The sequence below is a fragment of the Balaenoptera acutorostrata genome, chromosome 16 (genome assembly GCF_949987535.1).
Source record: "Balaenoptera acutorostrata chromosome 16, mBalAcu1.1, whole genome shotgun sequence".
Taxonomy (NCBI): domain Eukaryota; kingdom Metazoa; phylum Chordata; class Mammalia; order Artiodactyla; family Balaenopteridae; genus Balaenoptera; species Balaenoptera acutorostrata.
In genome coordinates, this window is record NC_080079.1 from 16469871 (window position 1) to 16496850 (window position 26980).

Here is a 26980-nt window from a genome sequence, read left to right on the forward strand (position 1 = left end):
GCTGCATTTTTTGCCTCAATAATATCCAGGACTGGACCCTTCCCAAGTTTACCATTCAGGTCAGTGATTTTGAATATCTATTCTCAATAATCAATTATATATCTACATCCTCAGTGCCTGAGTTGCAGATAATGCCATCTACAAATATACTACTGTTTTAGGAGGCTCAGGATCCGTCTTTACTTTCCTCACTAACGTATCTTCACCTGGCATTTTTCCCAATAGGCAAAAATGGAATTATTATTTCTTTTAGAAGCCACTATGGTTACATACACAATGATGAGTTATCAACTATTCTGGTAAAAGATGTTAAACATACACTTTCACCTTTGTGGATAGTTTTCCAATGATAATTTCAAAATATCATTTTTAATTATTTAACCAAAAATTATCTTTCTGGGATAACTTTGGCTTATACCCTTATTTTCATAACAGTGATTCTCAAATGTGAGTGTGCATCTGAATTACGTAGAGGGCTTGTGAAAACAGATTTTGCGGCCACACCCTAGAGTTTCCAATTTAGTAGTAGGTCTTGGGTGGGGACTAAGAATCTGCATTTTTAACAAGTTCTCATGTTGATACTACTGGCTGTGGGGTGGAGGGGTTATATTTTAAGAAACACTGACATAAAACATGGTGATTAAAAACAATAATCCAAAACATACCTAGTGTAAAATAAGTAGAAAGAAAACAGGCAAAAGGAAAAATAAAAAGCATCTAATGCTTCTAGACATGACCACTATTAACATTTTGGTATCCAACCTTTCATAATCTTTATGTGCATATGGAAATACACACATGCACATATATACTCATAGTTCTTTTATAAATAAATTTTTATAATAATAAAAATAGTTATAATGTTAGGCACTATTCAGTGCTTTATGCCTTGTATCTCTTTTATTCTTAATGCCTTTTTGAGGAAGGTACCGTTATTTTCCAGATGAGCAAAAGGAAGCACAGAGTTTGAACAGTTTACCTAAGGTCTCACAGCTAGTAGGCAGAGCTGCTTCTGATCTGTCCTCTTAATCACAATGCCATCCTGCATCTCTTTCGTAACTTGCTTCCTTCACTTAAATCATGAACTAGTCTTCACATCAACACATATTTCACATTTTAATGACTGTGTAATAAGAACGAACACTTAATAGAACTTTGAGTGCCAGACCCTGATCTAAACATTCATTTAATAATCTTCACAACAAACCTATGAAATAGGTACTACCACTACCCATTATACGGATCCTCATTTACCCAAGCCTCTACTATTGGCTATTCAGGTTGTTTTGCTATTATTAACAGCAGTGTAATGAATTTCCATGTAGGTGAACTTTGTGAAATCATATGATTATTTCTTTAGGATGAATTATTAGAAGTAAACTTGCTAAGACAAAAGGTAAGAATATTTGAGGCTCTTAAGGAATCCTACAAAATGTCTTCAAAAGAAAGCGTCGGTTTTCACTCCTATCATAAGTATAGAAAAGCAGCTGCTTCCTTACTTTGACATCAACACTGAACATTTTGGCCAGTATCTTTAAATATATGTTTCTAAATTTTATAATATGAAACAGAAAATAGCTTACACAAAATATTAAAATTATAAATATATTAATACTGAGAAATTTATGTACTCTAAGTATTAGAAGACAGTTGAGAAAATTTCTTACTCTGCACCGTACCTACTAGCCAGCACTGTATCCCCTGAAATGGAAGTTTTAAAAATTTGGATGGGATCATTTGGAGTTCATCTGCAGTAACTTCTTCAATGTTTCCATAATCCACAAACTGTACTTTAATGTTTCCATTTGGTAAGATTTCCTTGACTAAAGCACGATACCAATTACCATCACCTAGATTTAACACAAAATTTGTAACATGGAATATTTCCCTTCTATTAAGGTTTGAAACTTTTATCTTGAAAAAGACCATTCTTTGTCTAAAGCAGCTAATATATTTCTCTTCCCAGACAACACCTTTAGTTTTTAATTCAGAAATCCCTAGAAGGAGAATTCTCAAAATTCATTCTTAGAATATCACCAAAGTTTTTATAGCATCACACTTTTACATCTACTATAAAGATTTCATTCATAACCTAACCAATAAGCAGAATATTAAGTGAAGTAAAGACTTAATAAACTTGATCATATTTGTCAAACTGGAAGACTTGTAATATTCTCACCGCTAATGAGATTGTTTCACTTGTTACTTGGTAAATAATAGAAAAAATAAACAGAAAAACATGCAATGAAATTTAAGGTGTTTCATCAAACATATTTTCAAAATAAACATGCACAGGGTGACCAGAAGAAACAATGAATCTGCAGTGAACAGGTTTCCCATTCTCTAGCTTTTAATATTATCAGAAATTCTGGAAAGAAAAGCATTTGACAAAGTTAGGTAAGAATGTATCATTTGGAGGCTCCTTGTTACAAAGAGAGAAGAAAAAAAACACGGTATTTTAAGCATTCATTTAATTTTGATTATGAAAAATATCTGCTTAAACATCAGGAAGAAAATACACACTAAAAATGAGGTTTGAATGTCAAGAAATAAAAGATTCTAATATAGTCAATATTGTGCCAACTGCAACTTACCTACAAAAAAAGCACAACAAGGTTGCCCTACTTCTGCCTTAAAATTATTAGGCAACTTCTGCTGGCAATATTCTGCTACCAATTTGTTCAAGTCACTGAGTTTCTTTAGAGCTGAAAACACAATACACATAGTGTTTAATATTTAAAAAACATGCAGCAGAGTAACAGATTTTCATTTAAAGTTGGAAAGTGTTTTGATGATCATAAAAACCCAGGCACATCCCCAAGCAACTGTAAAGTACACCAAATACCTTTCCCCTTTCCTTATTAAGAAATTGGGCAGGGCTTCCCTGGTGGCGCAGTGGTTGAGAATCTGCCTGCTAATGCAGGGGACACGGGTTCGAGCCCTGGTCTGGGAAGATCCCGCATGCCGCGGGGCAGCTGGGCCCGTGAGCCACAACTACTGAGCCTGCGCGTCTGGAGCCTGTGCTCCGCAACAAGAGAGGCCGCGATAGTGAGAGGCCCGCGCGCCGCGATGAAGATGGCCCCCGCTTGCCGCAACTAGAGAAAGTCCTCACACAGAAACGAAGACCCAACACAGTTATAAATAAATAAATAAATAAATTATTTATTTAAAAAAAAAAAGAAATTGGGCAAATAAGTCATTATTTAGTTAATACTCTCAGTAAGCCCCATACCAACAATTTACTGGGCACAGAGCCATGATGATGGCATTGTTGTCAGTATGCTAGAGCATGAGCTTTGCACGTGGACCAGGAAACAGTGCACAAGCCTGCACAGAAAGGAAGTTACATATAAGCCGTCCTGAAGGAGTATAGGTAATTACTAAATGGTTGGCACAGATAGTGTCTGCTAAGGACTTTCAGAGAGGTGAGCTCTGTGCACTAAGGGCTTCATAGAGAAATCTGAAGTATGACTTGTTTGCTAGAAAAGGAGAGGGTATTCCAGAAAAAGAAACGGCTCTGAGGCAAAGTACCAAATTAGGCAGCCAAAAAACACTTGCTGGGAGCAGTCTGGCAGAGAAGAGGAATGGAAAGGTGAATCACTGAAGAAAAACACCAGAGATGTGCTTGGAAAGATACAGACCATGGAGAGCTTTAAAATGCCAAGTAAAGGGATCTGAACACTATATAAGTAAAAGAAAAGTATCTTTTAAATATGTGGCAAAGACCCATTCATAGAAACGGAAATTAAGTTGTATCGAGTTAGAATTGTCACCTTTCAAGATTAGTCAAAATAAGAAAGTTTAAGGACACACTGCAGGAAATGGTGTGGGAGAGGGCACTTTCACACACTGACGGTGGAAATCAGCCTGGATGACCTCTTGAGGGCACTCTCTCAAGAGCACAAGCACACATATCCTTTGACTTAATAACTATTGTACAATTTTAGGAATTTGTCTCAAGGATATAGTCTCAGAATAAAATCACAGATTACAAGAATTGTTTTTAGTAATAAATTCTTGTACCCAGGAATCCTTTAGCTATCCGTACCTAGGTTAACTAAATTAGGGTAAACCCACACAGGGGAATACCATGTAACCATGAAAAGGAATGAGGACGTACAGTGATGCGGTACCCTGGGACAGAAAAGGGACATTACCAGAAATGGAAAAGACATCTAGCGAAACCCAGATAAAGTCTGGAGGTTAGTTCATAGACACTTACCAATGTGGGTCTCTTAGGTTGTAACAAATGTTAACATCTTACATAATTGTGGTACTATAGAGAAAACTAGGGGTATACAGGAACTCTCTGTACTATCTTGGCAACTTTTCTGTAAATCTAAAATTATTCCAAAATTAAAAGTATATTTTAAAAAGGATGGAGGAAACACTATGTGAACTGATATCCAAGACAGAGTGGGAGAAAAAGGCAAAGTGCAAATATTATTTATTTTACCATTTATGCCTACATAAAAAGGAGTATATATATTCATACAAGCATATGTATAGAGTACTTTTGGAAAGATATTAAGAACATTGAGAAAAGGAACTGGAAGGATATTTAGAAATCTGAGAAGAAGAACTGGGAAACTTACTTTTCACTATATTCTCTTTTGTAACTTTAAAATTTGTACCATATGCTTGTACAATCACTTATGAAAATAAGAAAGTGGCAAATATTTTAAAATAGTAGCCTATCTACCAGATGATTCTGTATGAAGGGATGACAAATCTCAGAAACTGGGAGCCAGGCAGGAACTTAGTTATCTAGGGTAACATCCTTACTTGACAGAGAGAAAACCCAAAACTTAAGAGAGGTTAAAATCAATGATGCTCACCAGAATGGCTCAAGGGAAAAAGACGGAAAATACAAAGTGTTTGCGAGGATGTGGAGCAACTAGAATTCTCAAACCAACAACTGCCATGATCACTTTGGAAACTTTTTAGCATTCATTGATCAGAGCTGAAAATACACATACCCTTTAAGATTTGGCCAGTAATTTCATTCCTAGGTACATGTTCAATGGAAATGCATGTGCGCTAAATTTGTATGAGAATATTCTTACCAACATTTTATAGCTCAGAACTAGAAATAACCCAAATGTCCAACAGTAGAAAGGAACAGTAAATTGCAGACATTCATACAACGGATCACTATGCAGCAACAAAAAACGAGCTACAGCCACACGTGAAAATGATGGTCCAAACTCACAAATGTGAAAAAAAAAAGCAACAAGGCACAGAAGAGGACATATTGTATGATTCCATTTATATAAAGTTCATAAATGGGAAAAACTAATCTATGCTATTATTAGAAGGCAAGATCATATTTACTTCTGAAAGAAAGAAGTGGCAGTTGATTGTCAGGAGACTTGAAGGAAACTTCCGGGTTACTGGTAACCAGATATTGGTTATACAAGGTTTTGACTTTGTGATAATTTGTTATGCTGCACTTGTATTTGTGCACTTACCTGTATGTGTGTTGTACGTCAATGAGATCAACAATTAAAATTTTTCAAAAATGAATTTAGGAGACATTCTGTGAAATCTAAGCTGGTTTAAACAGAGACTACTGAAAACAGAAATAATGTCTTACAATGGAATAAAAGGCAACCAAGTAAAACCAAATCTTTCTTGAAAGTACAAATACCCACTTGGCCTTTACTGGAAAGAGAACAGTTTCACCACCCAATAACAAACTTATCTTGACCTATTATCTATGCCAGTGTACTGTAAAAAGAAATAAATAAGAGTCAACTTACCATCCTCTTTAAGCACATGGCAGTAAAATTCTCCAGGACTATACATCATACAGACCACAACATCTACTGTCTGATCAACAGCAAGTTCAACCCATGTCCACTCCAACAGACTGACTTCTGCTTCTACACCCGAGGGAACTGTGAAAATAAATGGACGTTTTGCAAAACAAATGGCCAGAGCGGGGAGTTGGAGGCAGGGCTGCTAGAGTCTGCTTTTGAAGAACTGAATGTCCAATGACTTTCTTAGTGACTTTGCAGGAAAGTTAATTAGTATGAGAATTAACCATTACTACCTCACTGAATTCCGAATTTCAAATTCACATTTCTGACAGATCTTCAGCTGCAGTGACCCAAACACACTCTTTAGATGAATGCTTGATTTAAAAGGACAAAAGGTACTCAACATCAATTCTTGTTTAAAGTATGAGAACCCATACGTTCACAAAGCCACCTGAATTCCAGCACGGACATTATCTGGTGGACAATTTACTTACCACTGGCTCCTTTCATGTCACTGGGCTTATCTGTCACTACCCCCTTGTCCCCCACGGCAAAGCCTGCATCGATGAGCACTTTGGTGACACTGACGTGGGGCATCACAGACCTATCCATAAGTTCCACCAGGGAACTGTTTTTCAGCTTGTCCACCACTATCACCGTGATCATTTTGTTCTGTACAGTTTTTCTCATCAGACAAAGAGCTTCTGAAGTCCAAATTCCTGATGATGGCTTTACTCCTAACAAAGAATTTTTTAAAAGAATGTTAAAATATTTCTTACTGCAAGCCTTTACAAATTTAGCTCCTCATTTCCACAAACTTAAGGACTCTATGACAAACACTGGAACCAGAAAGTCCCATCTGAGAAGGATTTTCTAAACACGAAAATGAAGGCAAAATTATAAAGAAAAAGTCTGTAAAAAGCTTCTATATTTCTATGTAAACAAACCATCATAAATCCATTGATACAAAATGTCCAAAGAAGCAAATCTAGAAGACCGAAAGTAGATTAATGGTTGCCTAGGAAGCTAGGATTAACTATATATAAATGCGCACAAGAGATCTCAGTGGGGTGATGGAAATGTTCCAAAACTGGATTATGGTGATGGCTGTACAACTTGGTAAATTACTAATAATCACTGAATTGTATACCTAAAACACTGATTTTTTTTTTTTTTTTTTTTTTGGCTGTGCCGCGCGGCTTGCAGGATCTTAGTTCCCCGACCAGGGATCAAACCCACGCCCTTGGCAGTGAAAGGGCGGAGTCTTAACCACTGGACTGCCAGAGAATTCCCTAAAACAGTGTTTTTTATGGTATATAAATTATATGGCAATAAGGTTGTTAAGAAAATCACAAACAAAAGTATAAAACAATCCAGAAGAAACACTGGTCACTAATACTGACGTCTGAAACGTCTGTAGCATTTACTGAAAGGGCACTTACAAAAATCAACAACCCCAAAGTTATGCCAAGTCATTTCAGAAAATTAAGAGCCAAGTAACTTATGAAAAAACATCCGGTCTCACTGGTAATGAAGCAAATTAAAACGATTTAGTTTTTAGCTTATCAAAATTGGCCAAGATGAAATAATACAGAAATATCTATTGGGCAGGACAAAAGTACCTTCCGTTTTTTAAATAAAAGTAAAAGACATTTTTCATTTTCACTAAGACTTTTATCGAACAACATATTCACCCTTTTGTTCCACACTTTCTGTCATTTTTCAGGCAACTTCATAATTCCATCTTCCCAAAACTTTTTATCTTTTTGAGCAAAGAAGGTAAAAGGTACCTTTTACAGTCTTCCAGAGAATTGAAATTTTTTCCATTAAGAGAATTTTGTAAAGACCGAAATAAATGGAAATCTGAAGGTGCAATATCTGGTGAATACAGCAGATGAATCAGAACTTCCCAGGCAAGCTGTAACAGTTTTTGCCTGGTCATCAAAGAAACGTGGTCTTGCGTTATCCTGATGGAAGATTATGCGTTTTCCATTGACTAATTCTGGACGCTTTTCGTCGAGTGCTGCTTTCAGTTGGTCTAACTGGCAGCAGTACTTATTGGAATTAATCCTTTGGTTTTCCGGAAGGAGGTCCTGATAGAGGACTCCCTTCCAATCCCACCACATACACAACATCACCTTCTTTGGATGAAGACTGGCCTTTGGTGTGGTTAGTGGTGGTTCATTTCGCTTGCCCCATGATCTCTTCCATTCCATATTATTGTACAGTATCCACTTTTCATCTCCCGTCACAATTTGTTTTAAAAACGGAATGTTTTCATTACGTTTCAGTAAAGAATCCCATGCGCTTTGTTATAAAGCAGAAACTAACACACCATTGTGAAGCAATTATACTCCAATAAAGATGTTTAAAAAAAAAAAAAGAATCACATGTGGAAATATGGTCAAGAAGGTTTTTTTTCGCTTAACTTATGTGGAACCCAAACATCAAAGCGATTCACATAACCAAGCTGGTGCAAATGATTTTCAGCGCTCAATTTGGATATTTTGAGTATGTCAGCTCTCTCCCGCGTGGTATAACGTTGATTGTTCTCAATTACTGTTTTGATTTGACCGCTATCAACTTCAACTGGTCTACCCAACCGTGGAGCATCGTCCAGAGAGAAATCTCCAGCACGAAACTTCACTAACCACTTTTGACACGTTTAATCAGTCACAGCACCTTCTCGACAAATCTTTTTGTGCACTTCAGTTGCATTTTTACCTTTCTTGAAAGAATAAAGAATATGCCAAAAATGTTGCTTTTTTTCTTCCACCTTCAATATTAAAATGGCTACACAAAAATTCACCAATTTTGATAAGTCTTTTTTTAAATGCACGCTGATATGACAGCTGTCACATACAATCTAACAAAATTGTTTCAAGTGAAGTTAAAGACAACTAAGTGCTACTAGAGCCATCTTACGGAAAAAACCGAACCTTTGGCCCACCCGATATTTGGTACGCCAATGTGTCAAGGAATTGACTCCCTGCTACGTTTCTGGTAGGTGTGTAAACGAGTTCTACCTTTCCTAGGGAACAATCATAATATGTATCACAAACATGAAAAGCATACCCACTGACACCTCCATTCCACCTAAGGCGGTATTTTGCAAATATAAGTACGTTTTGCAACCTATCCCAAGGAAATGATCTTTTTCTTAAAAATTAGTTTTTTAAAAAAGATCATTAATTTTTAATTGAAGTATATTTGATTTACAATACTGTATTAGTTTCAGGTGTACAACGCAGTGATTCAGTATTTTTATAGATTATGCTCCACTTAAAGTTATTATAAAATATTGGTTATATTCCCTGTGCTGTACTATACATCCCTATAGCTTACTTATTTTATACATAGTAGTTTGTACCTCTTCCTAAGGAAATGATCTTGGATAGGCTGAAAAATGTAGTTAAAAGAACACTGCTAGTAGCAAAAACTTGGAAATGTCCTTCTGATAACTGGATACTAGTTAAATTATGGTACATTTGAATGAAAAGTTGTAGAAGCTCATCTTTTACGCTGGAAAGAAGCTCCTGCTCCTAGTGGAACACATCACATATACAGTAATTTCTAAGCATATGATCGTTAATGTTCTTGTTTTTAAAAGCAGTTTCCCCCTAATTCATGCAATTGACAGGCTTCTGTGATATGTATTGATAATGCAGGATCTATAAATAACAAAAAAGAATACTCAATTTCATAAACACAGGTACACTCAATTTCATTTTATTACAGATAGCAAAATAGTCATCTGTATTTCCTAAATGTTCCATTAAGGATTGTTTTTGTACTGAGGTAAGTTATAGCTAAACACACTCCCTGATCTACTCACTAGTTTAATTTCAATTCTAATGCTCTTAACTTTCGGTTTCAACATTTTAAGAATACGGGAACTATAAAAATTACATACCTGCCAGCACACACTTAATAGCTTGGATTGGCAATTCCAACAACTTCGGAGTTATGGGGCAAAGTCTTGTCAAACTAAGGATTTCAAAGTTTCCATAGTCTACATATCCGACCAGTACAAAATCCTCAGAAGCATAAGCCAAAACAGAGGCACGGTACCACTGGTCATCCTCTAAAAATAGGAGAGACTCAATCTGAAATGATTTTCCAATGTAGATATAAACAAAAATTTTTCCTCCTCAATTTAGATGGTCATTTGTAGATTCTCTTTTCATGTAACATCAAGCTTTACTGAACTATGTATGCTTATCCACCATTCCTACTTTTCCTTATCAGAAACTTTCAACTCCTGAAATGTCACCTTTATTCATCCCTTTCTAGGTAACTCATGTTGTATGCTGTCATTATTTATTTACATGCTTAGTCCCTCTAGTAGACAGTTAACTCATTAGGACAGGGAACATGTCCTGGTCATGTGAGTGAATCCATTAGGTCTTGATCAATTTTAGAATACCTGGCAGTATGAGTCAACCAGACTCCACTAACCAAGCCACAGATTTACCGGAGGCCTACCTGTCTCTCCCCTCCTGTGAGGCCACTGGCCCTCCCTTCAGCAGAGAACTGAACCCGGTCATCACAGGGTCATCATCTGTGCAGCTACAGAGGCCGGGCCATGACAGCTATGTGCCTCCAGACACTCTTGCTGTTCCAAAGAAAACTGGCCAAGACGTGACCCTGGGAGGTTCCACGTTCCCACGCTGATATAAACAAACGTCTGTATCAGTCTCCAGAACTAAAGGGCTGATAAAATAAAAACCTCCATCACCACCCGCCCCCCCCCAAGCATTTATAGGTCCTCCTCCTCCTTTACGCACTTTGATTCAGTTTAATTGGATATACTTAAAAACATAATTGGTACACTACTCAAACTTCAAATGCAGCCATCCAATGCAAAACGAAGATTGTTTCATTTCCTGGTACTTAATTGTAAGTAAAAAATTCAATAATACTCTCTTTTCCTTACCAGAGAACTGCGCACAGCAGATATCACCAATGGTTGGATAAAAATCAGAGCGTGGGGACACCTGACTGCAGTACTCGCTAAGTGACGCCTGAAGTTCAGCGAGCTTATCTGTGGATACAGGTCACATCTTAAACTAAAGAAATACAAGTTTACACATTATCTGCATATCCGCACGCTGAGTCTCTTGATGTATGTTATATTGATAGCACAAATCAAGATTTACTTACGCCCACTTTGTAGCTGTTGACAAAAGAAGTCTTCTGGAGTGTGAATGTGGGCGACCACACCACGAAACTCATCACCTACATTCAAAGTCAACACTTTGGGGATTAGGTCCCTTCTGTCTACAACAATTTTGTTTTCAGCTATGATTTTCCTGACATCTTCAAGATCACCTTATCAAAAAGCAGAAATATAAGCCTTTTTGGTTTCATTAATCCAATTTTCCAGTTTTTCAGGCCTAACTGTGCTCTTTCACACCTCTAGGCCTTAATACATGCTGGTCTTTTTTCCCAGAACATACTCCCAAATCTCCCAGCAACTTGAGTATTTCCTGCTCAGTATGATGTCACTGTGAAAGGCTTTCCTCCCAATCTGGGTCAGGTGCCTTTCCCAGGGCCCCCACTGCACTCTGCGATTCTGCCACCAACTGTTTTATAATCTCTTCTCTATGTGGGCGTATACTGCCCACAGAATACGCTCCCTGAAGGCACCTCCACAGTGCCTTAGTGAAGCAGATACTGCTGGGGGGATTTTGTTCCTTCCACTTGACCCCTTTGCAGCATTTATTATTGCTGATGACTCCTTCCCAGAACATTTGCTCTTCTGTTATTCTGGCAACATTTTCCCTGTTCTCTTTCCACCTCTCCCATCACAGCTTCTCCCTTGGTATTGTAAGCTCAAGTTCACTTCTCTCACTTTACAATCTCACTAGGACACCACCATCATTTACAATTTCAACCGTGATAACTTTTAGACCAGTAAGTATTGAGTTTTCTCCTCCAGATGGCAAAAAAAACTACTGAGAACTGTTCAGCTGAGCTGTCTCACCCAAGATTGATGTTTCAGGGATTTCATATAGGCAGTACTCTAGGAATACAGACAAGAGACAATAATTTCTTCAATAACTAAAATCACTACACCGTTCAATATTAATCTGTATACTCACTTGAATCTGCACTTTGCTTCTTAGAATTTTGTCCCTTGGGTTTCAAGCCATATCCCATTTCTATGAGCACATGGTCTAAGAATTTTCCTAAAAGTGATTAAGAGAACATATTTCCACTGAGATATTATACTAAGTATTAAAGGAAAAGAATACAAAAGAAATGAATCATTCACATGATTTAAAGATTATAGCTATTGGCACACTGGCATATTTCTTACTAGTTCAGTTTCTATGTGCAAAATATAGTTTATTAATTTTCAGCTTTAAAAATTGAGTCAAGGGGCTTCCCCGGTGGTGCAGTGGTTAAGAATCTGCCTGCCAATGCAGGGGACACGGGTTCGTGCCCTGGTCCAGGAAGATCCCACATGCCGCGGAGCAACTAAGCCCGTGCACCACAACTACTGAGCCTGCGCTCTAGATCCCATGAGCCACAACTACTGAGCCCGTGTGCCACAACTACTGAAGCCCACGCACCTAGAGCCTGTGCTCTGCAATGAGAAGCCACCGCAATGAGAAGCCCATGCACCACAACGAAGAGTAGCCCCCGCTCGCTGCAACTACAGAAAGCCCACCTGCAGTAACAAAGACCCAATGCAGCCAAAAATAAATAAAAATAAATTTATTAGCAAAAAATTGAGTCAAAATCCCCAACATCACTTAACAAAAAATGTAATAAAAATATTTCACTTAAAAATTATGAATAACATGGAAGATTTAGTTACCACCTCACTGGCATGTTTAGAATGACCACCATTTATAAGAAAAAATAAATTTAAGACATAAGACTACTTCATCTCAGACATAAAGTATGGCTGAAACAAGTGTCAACCAGCAGCCACATAAACTTCAAGTTCTCTCAAACAGTATCCAAAAGCTCAAGTCATAACATGGAACATACATAGCAAAGAGACAAAACAGAGATTTTATACTTAATTTCACAACAGGATTAACTGAATTTTCTACCAAGTAACCAACCAATGATGGGTCTCAAGCAGTAGAAGAGTAATAATACCTTGGAAACCAAGAGGCAATTATAAGCACACTGTCAGAAGTCACTTCTTAAATATGTACAAAGCCATAAAGGAAGAACAGGATTCCAAACTGCTTCCATTTCCACAACTTAAATACTATGTGCTTATGGGCTTAATGCTAACCAAATGCAGTTCTGTGAAGGTTGTTCAAAGAAAAAGCACTGATGGTGAGGATGGACAAATTCACAGAAAAATTCCTGAGTTTTCCCAGTAAATGAGTAGAAATCAGGGATATTATAATGGCTGTATTAAAAAGATAATAGAGTTTTCCCATACTAAGTCTAGATCTAGCCTTTTAATGTACCCAATTCTATAAACTTGTGCCTTGTCTTTGATAAACTGCCAACTGCAAGAGCAGAGCCAAGGCCGTATTTCCCGTCACAATCTGAATGACTGCAGAGTGGGGCTTACTTGGTCTCACTTCATGTTTCTATTTCTTCTCTGAGTAACAGGTGGGCACTAAATAGCATATTAAGTGCTCCATTTAAAAAGGAAGATTCAGATCTTACCTGAACTTGGCAGCATAACATCCACAGCAAAGGAAACCACTTCCTCTTTCAAGATGTCCACAATCTTTACAGAGCAGTACTGCTCCATTAACAGTGATTTAATAGTTTTGATACAATCATCGCTCCAATTCCCCTCTGCTGGCATAACATTGGCCACAAAGCATTTTATGGCCTGAAAGATTTTACACAAGTTACTAAGAATTAGTATTTGAAAGTGACTTTTTTCTAATTAATTATGCAAAGATTTTTTTAAAGACAATGTATTTCATGCTGAATATTCATCAAAAATCTTCACGTACTAATCCGATCAACAATTTTATGAATAATTATTTGTCTCTCTTGATATTCTATCCACAATGCTTTTCCTTTTGGGACTTGAAGCTTGAGAAATTCATCAAAGGATGGTTATTATCCCTCAATTACACATAAATTCAAGTCGCTTCCTAATAATGTAATAAATGTAGAAATGATTGTTTTTAAAGAGCAGATTGATAAGATGTCCCTAAAAATGCTAAGTTTCTTACCTGAAGCAGTACTTAACTAAGTAATGCCTAATAAAATGGAGCCAAGAAAGTCCATGATTGTTTCTCTACACAGTAAAAGATACACCAATAGGTCCTTTCTCATAATAACCATGGCAACAAACACGCAAATACTGTGTCCATCAAAACATTAAAAACAGCTCCTTTGGGACGCTATTAGGAATTCAGAAAGTAAAAGAGACTTACACAAGGAGGAAACAAGTCAATTTTTCTGTTTAGTTGGTGAATTCTGTTTACTGGAATAACTTCTTCATTTCCATAATCAATATATAAGACGTGTGCCTCCTTCTGCAGCACATCAACGTCTTGTATTATTACTCTGTTCCAGGTCTGCAAGTGAAATATAACAGTATTCTGCTTCAAAACAGCATTTCACAATCTTAGGCTTAAAAACTCTCAATCTACAGAACATGCAAAGGAAAAGTTACTGTTCTGTTCTGAGATACTCTATTAACAGGTTACCTTAATTTCCTAAGAATCTGGCTCAGAAATCCCCAAATTTGTCCATTTTAGATGCTTTAATATACACCACAATTCCCAGGCTATTCTAGCCCAGCGGACTCTGTGACACACTAATGCCTCAGCTACACAAATAAACACAAGCTCTAGGACCAGCAATCACTCTGTACCCAGCAAGTGAGGAGCCTACATGCAGAGCTGGAGAGGCCTCAGGCAGGGAGGAAGTAAGCAAACACACGTGGACTCCTGACTGAAGAAGAGAAACGGCAGTGTGACCAGAGTCTCACCTCAAGCCATCTAATGCATCATTAAAAGCTCTGGTGTCAAGCCGATAGGACCAAAGTAAATTAAAATGTCTTGTTAAATATTTCATTAGGGGTTACCTGATCAACAGTGTACTTGGCAACACAAACTTCCCCCTTTACAGGAATATAATCTTCTTCATGTGCCTTATTTGCATATGTTTCCTTTAAGCTCACAGAGAGTTGGTTCACGTATTCTAAAACTTCTGAAGAATGTAACTGCACATAAAAGTCACCTGGGTGTTTGAATTCAGTAACTGTACCCTTTCAAAGACAAAAAAGGTGTAATAATTCACTGAGAACAGAGCAAATGTTAATTTTGTAAAGCTTTATAACAAGATACAAAAAGTACTGTAGACAAGTTTTTGCAATCTTTATCAATTTCAGTTGTATTTTGGAGCTGTCTTATAAACTCAAACACAGGAAACAAGGAAATAAAAATCTATAGTTCTCTGGATCTCTGTCTATGGAAATTAAACAACAAATACCTTTATTTCCATGGTGTTCCTGAGTTGTAGGTTTCTCAAATCAGAAAACATTATTTTATCAGCACAAATGGCTATTTCTTTAATAACTCCAAGAGGACAGTCACTCTGGTTTGAAAAAACACATTAAGTGAGTTACTTACAAGCACATTTTTTTTTGGTGGTTTGTTTGTTTAATTTTTTATTTATTTATTTATGGCTGTGTTGGGTCTTCGTTTCTGTGCGAGGGCTTTCTCTAGTTGTGGCAAGCGGGGGCCACTCTTCATCGCTGTGCGCGGGCCTCTCACTATCGCGGCCTCTCGTTGCGGAGCACAGGCTCCAGACGCGCAGGCTCAGCAATTGTGGCTCACGGGCTTAGTTGCTCCGCGGCATGTGGGATCTTCCCAGACCAGGGCTTGAACCCATGTCCCCTGCATTGGCAGGCAGATTCTCAACCACTGCGCCACCAGGGAAGCCCACAAGCACATGTTTAAATGATACCATGGCCGGACTTCCCTGGTCGCGCAGTGCTTAAGAATCCGCCTGCCAATGCAGGGGACACAGGCTTGATCCCTGGTCCGGGAAGATCCCACCTGCTGCAGAGCAACTAAGCCCGTGGGCCACAACTACTGAGACTGCGCTCTAGAGCCTGTGAGCCACAACTACTGAGCCCGTGCATCTAGAGCCCACTCTCTGCAACAAGAGAAGCCACTGCAATGAGAAGCCCACGCACCGCAACCAAGAGTAGCCCACAATCGCCGCAACTAGAGAAAGCCCACGTGTAGCAACGAAAAGCCAATGCAGTCAAAAATAAATAAATTTAAAAAAAATAATTAAAAATAAAATAAAATAAAATAAATGATACCATGGCCACTATTTGCTAGAACCGAGGTCAAAACAGCCTGACTCCCAGGTTTGAATAAGGGTGTAGAAATAACATACGTCTTCGAGAGTCACTAAACCGTACCGTCCATAGGCAGTGTGCATAGCACTGGGATCACCCAAGAATCAGGCCATGACGGTGATGGCAATGTTGAGTTTATTTTTTAAAAAAGGGGGTGGGGAGGGTAGTGTTTTAAGTTTTCACTTGTTAACATTTTTATAGGAATGGATTTTTTTTTTTTGAAAGTAGAAGCTAGGACCAGCTAGAGAAAGCTAAACTTTATCTATAAAATATGAGTTGGACATCACTGATATTTTCCAGGTTGCAAATGATTTACCCCATGCAGCTATCTAAATGGAAGAAAGGTACTAACAGGAAAAAGTGCTCCTTAGATAACAGGGTCCTATCAGAATCCAGTACACAAAGCTAGAGAGCATGTGCACGCAGGGACTACAAAGAGAGGACTTTCTCAGTAGTCCACCTACAGCGAGACACGGCCACCTCAAGTCCTTCTTGGAAAAAAGCTGGGCATAAACAGTTCTCATAGACCCCCAACGCTCACCAAATCGATCACTAGGGTGTACAGATTTATTCAACAGGAATAAACAAACACTGGTGAAACGGAGAAATAAGTCATAAATATTTCATTTCGCTTAAGTCATCTTATTTCAAAATAAAGGGAGTCATTAAAAATTTGCTCTAAAGACAAAGAGAAAGTAAGTATATCATACCTCTTTTTTCACTTCCATGTTCTTTGTTTCAAAAGGTGATTTATTATCTTCAAGTTTGTGGAAACTGAAATAAAGCAACCAATTATAATACTTACAGCACAGAACCAATTAAGAGTAAGGGCCACAATAATGTTAAATTCTCAACAAAATCCAGAAAGAGCAAAACAGCTTCTTCCAGAAAGAATCACAGTAGTAACACAGTAAAACAACCCCATGCTGGCTATGCAAGGGTCTGCCCTGTGCACAGGTGTGCTTCTTCCAAAAGCCACCTAATGAAAGGGAGATAGCCACAATCTCCAAGCCTCAGTTTCCCTATCTGCAAAATGGAGATAATACCTACATTACTTAAAACAGAGTTTTGGGGATCAAAAATTGTAGAGCTGTTCACTTCAGATTTGTACACTTTATGTTATACTTAAATAAAAAAGTAAAAAGCAGCAACTTTTACAGTTATGGCCTGCTTACCTGATTTGATCCTTATACGACCAAAACAAAAAAAACCCCCGTACTTTAAAATATTCTCTAATGAATGTAAAGAAAAAATCACTTACTTCTGCTGAACGGGTCTGCACACGATGCTGTGGGCTGCCCAGTCCCTTCTCTGGCACGCGGCAGAGCAGTAGTACGTCTGCTTACACTGTGAGCACCTCAGCGACCCTACAGAACACAGCCCACGACAACACCAGTGTTTTACTGCAAATATTTGTTGGCAAGAACACGACCGTCTCAAAGACGTCATTCTATTAATCATATCAAGGAGAATATGTGAAGAGAATTATGCTGTTTATGATTAGGTGTTAAAACTGAATTTATAAAGCTCCCTTGAACTGCAGAGAAAGGGGAGTGCCAAGATGAAAAAGAGAAGGAGGACATGAGACAGGCTGGGACCTGGGCCCCTTTGCCGCAGTGCTTGCACCTGGACACACCTCTCCCCGAGCCACAAAATACAAAGAAACTGTATGGGACTAAAGATAACTGCGTGCATGTGAAGTTGGGGCAAATTCTGGACAAAAGATACCAAGAGGCCAGAAAAACCCAACTGCCACTTTTGACAAGCCAGGAGCAAAACCAGGAGGTCGGGAGGAAAAGCAGGGTACTGTGCATGCCCCCTGCACACCATACCATCTTAGGTGGGCAAACCACCTAAAGTCACCCCGCCGGCCTGACTCCTGGACACACTCCTACCCTCACCCATATAAGCAACAAGCTCACCCCCACTCAGGGAGGGAGCAAGCAAGAGAACCTGCCGTTTGTTCCCACTCCCCCCTGCTGCAGCAGGGGCCCCAATAAAGCCTTGCCTGAATTTCTTGTCTGGCCTCTGATCAATTTTTATTGATTAGGGAAGGCCAAGAACCCTGGTTGTTATCAGACAGACTGGAAACACAACTGATTTTCCTAAAGCAGAACCCAGAACACATGATATAAAAGGAACAATCAAAGGGAACAGAAAATCCGCGGTGGTGAAAACAGACGTCTGCAAGCAGAGTCTGATGAGGTTCACCTCGTGCCATTTAAAAAGAACAAGACAAAAACCAACAAGGAGAATCACACCTAGAAAAACCCAGGAAGTTTTTGAAATGAAGTTTAAAAAAAATCCTATCAGTTTCCAGGCAGAGGAAAACAAGTTATCTGAAAAACAAAACAAAAAACACATAAAGAAACAACGAAATCAGGCTGGCCTTGAATGCCTCCACTCTAAAAGAAATTGGAAAAAAGAAGCGAAATACCCAAATAGCCAGTGAGCACAGGAAAACTGCTCAAGATCATTGATCATGAGGGACATGCAAATTAAAACCACAGGGAGATACCACTACACATCCATGAGAAGGGCTAAAATTAAAAGTACTGAAAACACCAAATATTGACAAAGATGTGGAGCAACCAGAACTCACTCCCAGTGGGAATACAAAATGGGACAACTACTTTGGAAAACGGTTTGGCTTTTTCTTATAAAGTTAAGCATACACTTACCTTTTGACTCAGCAATCCTACCCCTAGGTTTGTACCCAGAAGAAATGAGAACATATGTCCACACAAAGACTTACGCAAAAATGTGTAGAGAGCTCTATTCATAATAGCCAAAAGCTGGACACAAGCGAAATGTTCAACAGAACAGATATACACACTGTGATATCATGCAATGAAATGCTACTCAGCAACGAACAAAAAAAATAATGTATATGCAAAAACATGGATTAAACTCAGAAATATTTTCTGAACAGGAAAAGCTTCACACAGAGTCTATATTGTATGATTCCATTTACAAGAAATTCTGTAACTGGTAAAATTAATTTATGGTGAAACAACAACAGTGGTTGCCTCTGGGGGGTTGAGTGACTGGGAAAGGACATGAGGGAACTTTCTGAGAAGATGGAAGTATTCTTCATCTTGATTGGGCTATGAGTTTGTGCCTTTCAATGCAAGTATGTTTTATCTCAAAAAAAGTGTAAAAAATAATCAAGTAAAGAAGCACGGATGAACAAGAATGGTAGGATGTTGGCAGCTGTTGAAGCTGGGAAATGGGTATATGATTTATATATACTCTTCTGTTTATAGTTAATGTTTTACATAATAAAAATATTTTTCAGATGTGTAAAGGAATAATCCAACAGGCATCTGAGGGCAATATGCTTACCAAACAGACCGCAGCAATGGCAAGTCGTCGACCGAAGAGGAGGTCCTAATGAGCGGAAGAGTGCTGGATTATTTATGGACAAGGAACTCTCAACCAACTTGTGTACTTTTTTTGATTTTGCAGGAGACACATTATTGCTAGTCTTCTATTAAGAAAAGAGAATAGCAATATTAAAACTTGGTAATAATGTTTTGTTTGTTAAATATTAGATTTGGGATTTGCTCTGCCGAGAAGACAAGGTAGATATACTTTCCCTTACTCCTACCATTAAGTACAACGAAAAACCTTGGACTTCTATATAAAATAAACATACAGTGACACTGAAGGAAGGCAGCAGACAGGCTAGGAACTTGGCACCCAGAGAAGGACATGGCAGTGAGTCCCCAGAGTTTTTATTCTGCCTCATGTATCCCAGATGCGGTGCTGAAGAAGTCAGAAACACCCAAAGACACAGACAATAAAAGCCCCAACAAAAAGCCTGCTCGCTTGCTCTCTCTAGCCATAAGACCAGGAAAGGGATGGCCCAGCAAGACAGAAAAACTTTGTCAGTAACGGCTCTACTCCAGACAGTCGCCACAGAAAAAAACTGTGGTCCCATCCCACCAGCAAAGGTAGACTGGGGAGCCGAGACCTCCACCTTCACCAGGCTACAGTGAGGTGCCCCTCTCTCCCACTCGGGTGGTATCAGAGAAGGCCAACAGAGTAGGAGCCAGCACTTCATCCTTGTGGGGTCTCCCTGTGGAGACTGCATGGGGAGCATGGACTTCTGCCTGGCAGTAAAGAGTGCCCCTCATGCCCCCCAACTACCAGCACCACTGGGGTGGTGTTAAGAGGAAACCTAGTGGACAGTCAGGATTTTCCACCACCATTCAATAGTAATGAGTGGAGTGTCTCCTAACCCTTCCACCACCTCCAATCCTCCCTCCACCTCGTGTTAAGTAGAGAGGATATGCGGGGGGGGGGGGGGGAGCAGTAAGGATGCTGGGAAGCTGAACTCCCACCCTTGTCCAGCCAAGAACATCCTGGGCCACAGAACAAACTTCAACCAATTTAAAAGAATTTAAATCATACAGACGGTGTTATTCAACCACAATGGACTTACACTAGAAATCAGTAACAGAATGAGAACAGATAATCTCCAAACATTTGGAAACTAGACAATATACTTCTAAATAACACATGAGTCAAAGAGGATGTCTCAGGGAAATTTTTAAAAAATACACTGAACTAAAAGAAAATAAAAATACAACATATCAAATTTGTGGGACACAAAGTATCGCCAAGACAGAAATTTATAACTCTAAAGTCACATACTAGAAAAGAGGAAAAGTCTCAAATTAATAATGTAAGTTCTCATCTCAGGAACCTAAACAATAAGGACAAAACATGCCCAAAGCAAGCAGAGGAAGGAAACGATAAAGATAAAAGCAGAAATCAATGAAATTAAAAATAAAAACTTGGAGGAAAAAAAATCAGTGAAACAAGACCTGGTCCTTTGAAAAGATGAACAAAACTGATAAATCTCTAGCAAGACTAACAATGAAGAAATCAGAGGAGGCAGAAATTACCGATATCAGGAATGAAATAAGGGATATATTACTACAGACCATGAAGATATAAAAATGGTAATGGAATACTTCGAACAACTCTATGTAGACTTCACAATGTAAGCAAAATGGACCAATTCCTGAAAAATCACAAATTATCACAATATGAAATAGATAATTTGAATAGCCTTATAAATATTAAGGAAACTGAATCATAATTTTAAAACTCCCAAAAAATAAATCCTCAAGCCCATATGGTTTTTACTACCGGAGAATACTACCAAATGTTAAAAGAAGAATTATTTAATACCAACTCTATACAATCTCTATTCCAGAAAACTAATATTACCTTGATACCCAAACTATACAAAGACAATAAAAAAGAGAAAATCACAGACCAAGCTCTCTCATGAAAATGGATGTAAAAAATCCTCACCGAAACAATACCAGATATAATTCAGCAACATATCAAAAATAATTATACACCATGACCAAGTGGGGTTTATTCCAGAGATGCAAGACTGGTTAAATTAAAAAAATATATCAATGCAATCCACCAAACTAACAGGCTAAAGGAGGAAAAAAATCACAATATCAATGGATGAAGAAAAAGCATCTTAAAAATTTCAATACCGGGCTTCCCTGGTGGCGCAGTGGTTGAGAATCTGCCTGCTAATGCAGGGGACACGGGTTCGAGCCCTGGTCTGGGAAGATCCCACATGCCACGGAGCAGCTGGGCCCGTGAGCCACAACTACTGAGCCTGCGCGTCTGGAGCCTGTGCCCCGCAACGGGAGGGGCCGCGATAGTGAAAGGCCCGCGCACCGCGATGAAGAGCGGTCCCCGCACCGCGATGAAGAGTGGCCCCCACTTGCCGTAACCAGAGAAAGCCCTCGCACGAACCGAAGACCCAACAGAGCCAAAAAAATAAATAAATAAATAAATAAATAAATAAAGTAGCTATAAAAGTTAGACTGGCATTTATAAAAAAAAAAAAAAAAAAAAAAAAAAAATTTCAATACCTATTCATGATATAAACTCAGAAAAGTAGGACTAGAGAAAACTTCATCAACTTGATAAAGATCGTCTGCAAAAATTCTATAGCTAACATTTTACTCAACAGTGAAAAGACTCAGTGCTTTCCCCCTAGGTTTATAAACAAATATATCCACTGTCACCACTCTTAACATAATGCTAGAAGTTCTAGTCAGTGCAATAAAGCAAGAAAGGGAAATTAAAACCATATATTTTAAAAAGGAAGAAATAAAACTGTCTTTTATTGGCAGATGATATAATTGTCTATGTAGAAAATTGCAAGCAGTCTACAAAAAAATTCCTAGAATAAGTGACTCCTGGAAGGTCACAGGATACAAGATAAACATGTGAAATCAACCATATTTTTATATATTAGCAATGAACGTGAGGACACATGGAAATAAAATATATAACCGCATTTACAATCACTCAAAAAACAATACTTAGGTGTAAATCTAACAAAACGTGCACAGCTGGTAAGCTGCAAACCACAAAGTGAAAGAAATAAAAGAATATCTAAATAAATTGGGAGACAGATTGTGTTAATTGGAAGATTCACCACAGCAAAGATGTCAACAATTTTCAAATTGATATACAGGCTTAATACATTACTATCAAAATTCCAGCAAGATTTTTTTGTAGATACAAACAAGATTGTTCTAAAATGTATACTGGAAAAGAAGGAAATTTAGATTGTGAAAAAAGAAACGGAAAGTGGGAGGAATCACTGTACCCAACTTCAAGACTGACCATCATAGCTCCAGTACTGTGTGGTATTGGTGGAGGGAAAGACCCATAGATCAGTGGAAAAGAAAAGAGAATCCAGAATAGACCCACACAAATTAGCCCAGCTAATTTCTGACAAAAGTGCAAAAGCAATTCAGTGGAGGAAAGATAACATTTTCAACAAATGGTGCTGGAGCAATTGGACATCCCTAGCCAAAAAAATATTAACCTCAACCTAAGTCTCACAAGTTATAATTAACTCAAAATGGACCACAAATTTAAATATAAAACTACAAACTTTTGGGGAAAAAACCCCCAAAACTTTCTGCATCTAAAGCAGCAAAATGTTCTTAGACTTGACACCAAAAGTATAATCCATAAAAGGAAAAATTGACCAGGACCTAGCTAAAAACTTTTGCTCTGCTAAACACCCTGTTAAGAGAATAAAAAGACAAGCTGGAAACTGGGAGAAAATATTTGTAAATCACATATTTGACAAAGCACTAGAATCTGTAATATATAAAGAACTTTCAAAGCCTGGCAGTAAAAAAATAAACAATCCGAATTAGAAAATGGACAAAGACATGGAGAACATTTCACCAAAAAGGATACACAGATGGCAAATAAGCACATGAAAAGCTGTTTATCATTAGCCATTAGGCAAACAAAACCACAATGAGCTATCACTACACAAATGTGACAATAGGGAAACTAAAAATACTAACACCACCAAATGCTGGTGAGGATGCTGGGTGCAGAGAATCTGGATCACTCATACATTCTCGATGGGAATGTAAAATGGTACAGCCACTCTGGAAAACACTTTGGCAGCTTCTTAAAAAACTAAATATGCAACTACTGTATGACCCAAAAATGCACTCCTGGGCACTTATCCTAGAGCAAAAACAAAAACAAAAAACTCATGTTCACATAAAACCTTACACATGAATGTTTACAGCAGTTTTAGTTATAATAGCCAGAAACTGGGAACAATCCAGATGTATTTCAATGGGAGAATGTTTAAATAAGCCACAGAATACTACTCAGCAATAAAAAGCACTGAACTATTGATACATACAGCAATCTAGGTGAATCTCCAGAGAATTACGCTAAATGAAAAAAATCCAATCCCAAAAGGTACATACTCTATGATTTCATTTATATAACATCCTTGAAATGACAACATTTTGGAAATATGGATTAGATTAATGGTTGCCAGGGGTTAAGAAGGGGGTAGGAGCAGGAGGGAAGTGGATGTGACCATAAAAAGGTGCAGAAGGGATCCTTCGAGTGATGGAAATATTCTGTATCTTGCCTGTATTATGTCAATAGCCTGATTGTAATATTATACTATAGCTCTTCAGCTTGTTACCACAGGAAACTGGGTAAAGGCTACAAAGAATCTCTATTATTTCTTCCAACTGTATGTCAATCTATAATTACCTAAATAGAAAAAGTTGAATTTTATTTTTAAAAAGATACTAGGCTAGAGATAAGACAGTCTGACCTTGAACAATACCTGCAAATTGAGTAATTCTTTATTAACACAATATAAAAACATGTTTAGAATCTTTTATCCAAAAACATAAAATAGAAAAAAAATAAATAACTTACACTATTTACTTCTTTGGGTGGTGAATTATTTCCAGCATTTAATGGTGACACAGAGTTACCTGGGATGTAAAACATAATGCCTAATAAAAGTCAAATATTACTTTATTCCTGAAAATGTACAATAACATAATTAGGTAACATTCAGATAATAAAGCTATACCATAATAACCTTAAAGCTACACTATAAATAAGTAACATCCTACTTCTCCTAATGAAAAAAAAGGATTTGTTTGAAATTTCCTTGAGTACTATATACCTCACTGTGAACTTTTCTCCATTCACGAAGGCAACAGTTACAGTTCAAAGCTTTTTGAACTCCAGACTCATCTACACCCTTAGAAATTACTGAGGACGTCAAAGAGCTTTTGTTTACATGGCTTGTAACTATCAATATTTAGCATTATTAGAAATTAAAACTAAGTATTAGAAATTTCAAATATTAGTATTTGAAATTAAAACTAAACATTTAAATATATTTACTTAAAAATAATAAATGCATTACATGTTGACATGGTTTTTTAAAAGCTATTTTCCAAAGCAAAAAAAAAAAAAATTGTGTGGAGAGTGGCACTGTTTTACATTTTTGCACATCTCTTTAATGTTTGGCTTAACCAATGATAGTTGGATTCTCATATCTGCTTTTGAATCCAATTTGTTAATGATATGTTGCTTTAATTGTGAAGTAAATCTGGCCTCACACACATACGTGGTTGCAAATAGGAGTAGTATTTTATGGCCTTCTCAGGTAACTGTAGATATTCTCCTTTAATTCACACCAAAACTCAAGTGGTAGTTTAAGGGTTAGTTGCAATGTGGAATCTAAAACCGTTATCAATAAACTTTTCATACTGTTATGTTAGAATCCATTGATTTATCTTGCACTTTAAATGGATTCTTACCCATGCAGGACTACAGAGCATCATGCATTGGTCTTCAGGAAAAGACTGAGAAACTCTTGAGTTATGCAGATCTTCCAAATGTTGACACATTTCATAAGACAGTACCAAAAAACTTTATGTGTTAATATCAACCATGCATCTCACCAGGAAAGTCTTTTAAGTATTGGGAAGCTGTCAAGCTCAGAGTGGCAGATACACATTTCCTGAAATTCTCATTTTTGCTTGAAAGCTTGCACTTTATCATTAGCAACAAAATACTGTCAGCTGTTTTCTTTGAAGTGACAGGCTCACTTTGTCCATTTCTGAGAAAATGACTGCCAGATATCTAAGCCCAAATGACCACAGTGTGTCATTCTTTTCAATTAAAAATGATGTTCCAAGAAAAAAAGTTTCCATTCAGCTCACAACTCAATCACACACATGCTTTTCATACTTCAGTAAGCAGCAAAAGTTAGGAGTAATTCCCATTTTGTTAAACAAAATACTAAAAATACCTGTACACAAGGCTCAAGACTTATTAATAAATTTGTACTGCTTTATCAAGGGCATTCTTAAGTAAAACTGACACTTCTGGCTTGTTTTGTCTTAACTGCAAGGGAATGAAAATGAAAAACAATGACCACTAGCCCAGGCTGGTACCCCTGCTAAAGGCAAGTTAACAAGGTGCCAGAGTCTACTCACCTTTGCTTTTGCACCACCAGCATAAAGTCAGCACAGTGAAAAAGAGCAAATAATGTTTTAATATTATTAGGAAAAAAGTTGTGACTCCAGAGGCCCAAGGGCCATACTCTGAAAACTACATCACCATAATATTAAAAGATCATATCTCATACACATTCACAGAGACTAAATTCCACCAGGCCCCAGTCTCCCTAAAAAGCAGATTTTTAGAATTAAGACTAAAGGAATGATTTTTTAAAAAATCAAATGAAACAAGTTAATGTCTTAGGTATATCTTTGTGAGCTATTACATGCATAAAATCTGCATAGTATTTTTAGAATATGGCCAATCTTTAGAACACCCATAAAAAATCAGAGTGTTTCCTTTCTACATTCCCAGTATATCTCTGGATTGGGGCGGGTGGGGAGGAGGGAGGCTTGTCTGAAGACACTTTCTCCTCAGGGATCCTTCTGTGATTAATGTAGCCAAAGGTAGCTACTTGGCATCTGGTTTTTCCTTCTAAATTAATATGTATATGCAAATCCTGTAAGTTAGCCATTTGGCTGTTCTGTTAAGAGCGCACTGGTGTATAGTTACACATACTTTCGGTAAGTCGAAGAAACCATCAGAATCAAGTAGTATTAAGCCTACAGGTTTTACTCACCTGCTGGCAGCATCTTCCTGTCTCCTTTGGATCCAGCCACTTCTCCACTAATGCCGTTTGAGTTTGAAGATACTGAATTGTCTTCCTGACTAGCCAGATACAGTTTGGTTTGCTCACAAAGCAAAAAATTTTTGTTTTTATTTCCATTCTCTGGGCTTTTCAACCTGAAATTAGGATGGTTAGGATGTCCTCCGGGACTTCTCAAAGACTCATGCGGTGGAAGCTTGCTTTCATTTTTCTCAAAATTAAATGGCTCTGTCATTTTACAGCTAGATGCCTCCAAATTATTTCTTGACATCATATTAAGCGGCAAATTAACATTCACAGAAGTCTAAGGGAAGAAATGTATTTAAAAGGCAACTTTTAATTCCAAAAGTAGAAGCACTGCAGGGCCAGGTGATTTCTTTTTATGTA

The 26980-nt window shown here is 37.7% G+C and overlaps 1 protein-coding gene across 1 annotated transcript in view; it reads right to left on the reverse strand.

Moving 5' to 3' along the window:
- The window catches only part of TDRD1 (tudor domain containing 1), a 37536-nt gene extending 10693 nt beyond the window's left edge, over positions 1-26843 (reverse strand). The window contains exons 1-15 of the mRNA XM_007173121.2: positions 26567-26843; positions 24343-24401; positions 19423-19567; positions 17339-17444; positions 16788-16851; positions 15198-15302; positions 14791-14973; positions 14135-14278; positions 13407-13578; positions 11867-11953; positions 10926-11093; positions 10699-10806; positions 6257-6499; positions 5763-5900; positions 2595-2705 (exon numbers count right to left, since the gene is read on the reverse strand). Of these exons, the coding sequence (XP_007173183.1) occupies positions 2595-2705; positions 5763-5900; positions 6257-6499; positions 10699-10806; positions 10926-11093; positions 11867-11953; positions 13407-13578; positions 14135-14278; positions 14791-14973; positions 15198-15302; positions 16788-16851; positions 17339-17444; positions 19423-19567; positions 24343-24401; positions 26567-26828 (2095 nt within the window). The 5' untranslated portion in view covers positions 26829-26843. The remainder of the gene's footprint in view (positions 1-2594; positions 2706-5762; positions 5901-6256; positions 6500-10698; positions 10807-10925; positions 11094-11866; positions 11954-13406; positions 13579-14134; positions 14279-14790; positions 14974-15197; positions 15303-16787; positions 16852-17338; positions 17445-19422; positions 19568-24342; positions 24402-26566) is intronic.
- Positions 26844-26980: the final 137 nt, after the last annotated feature.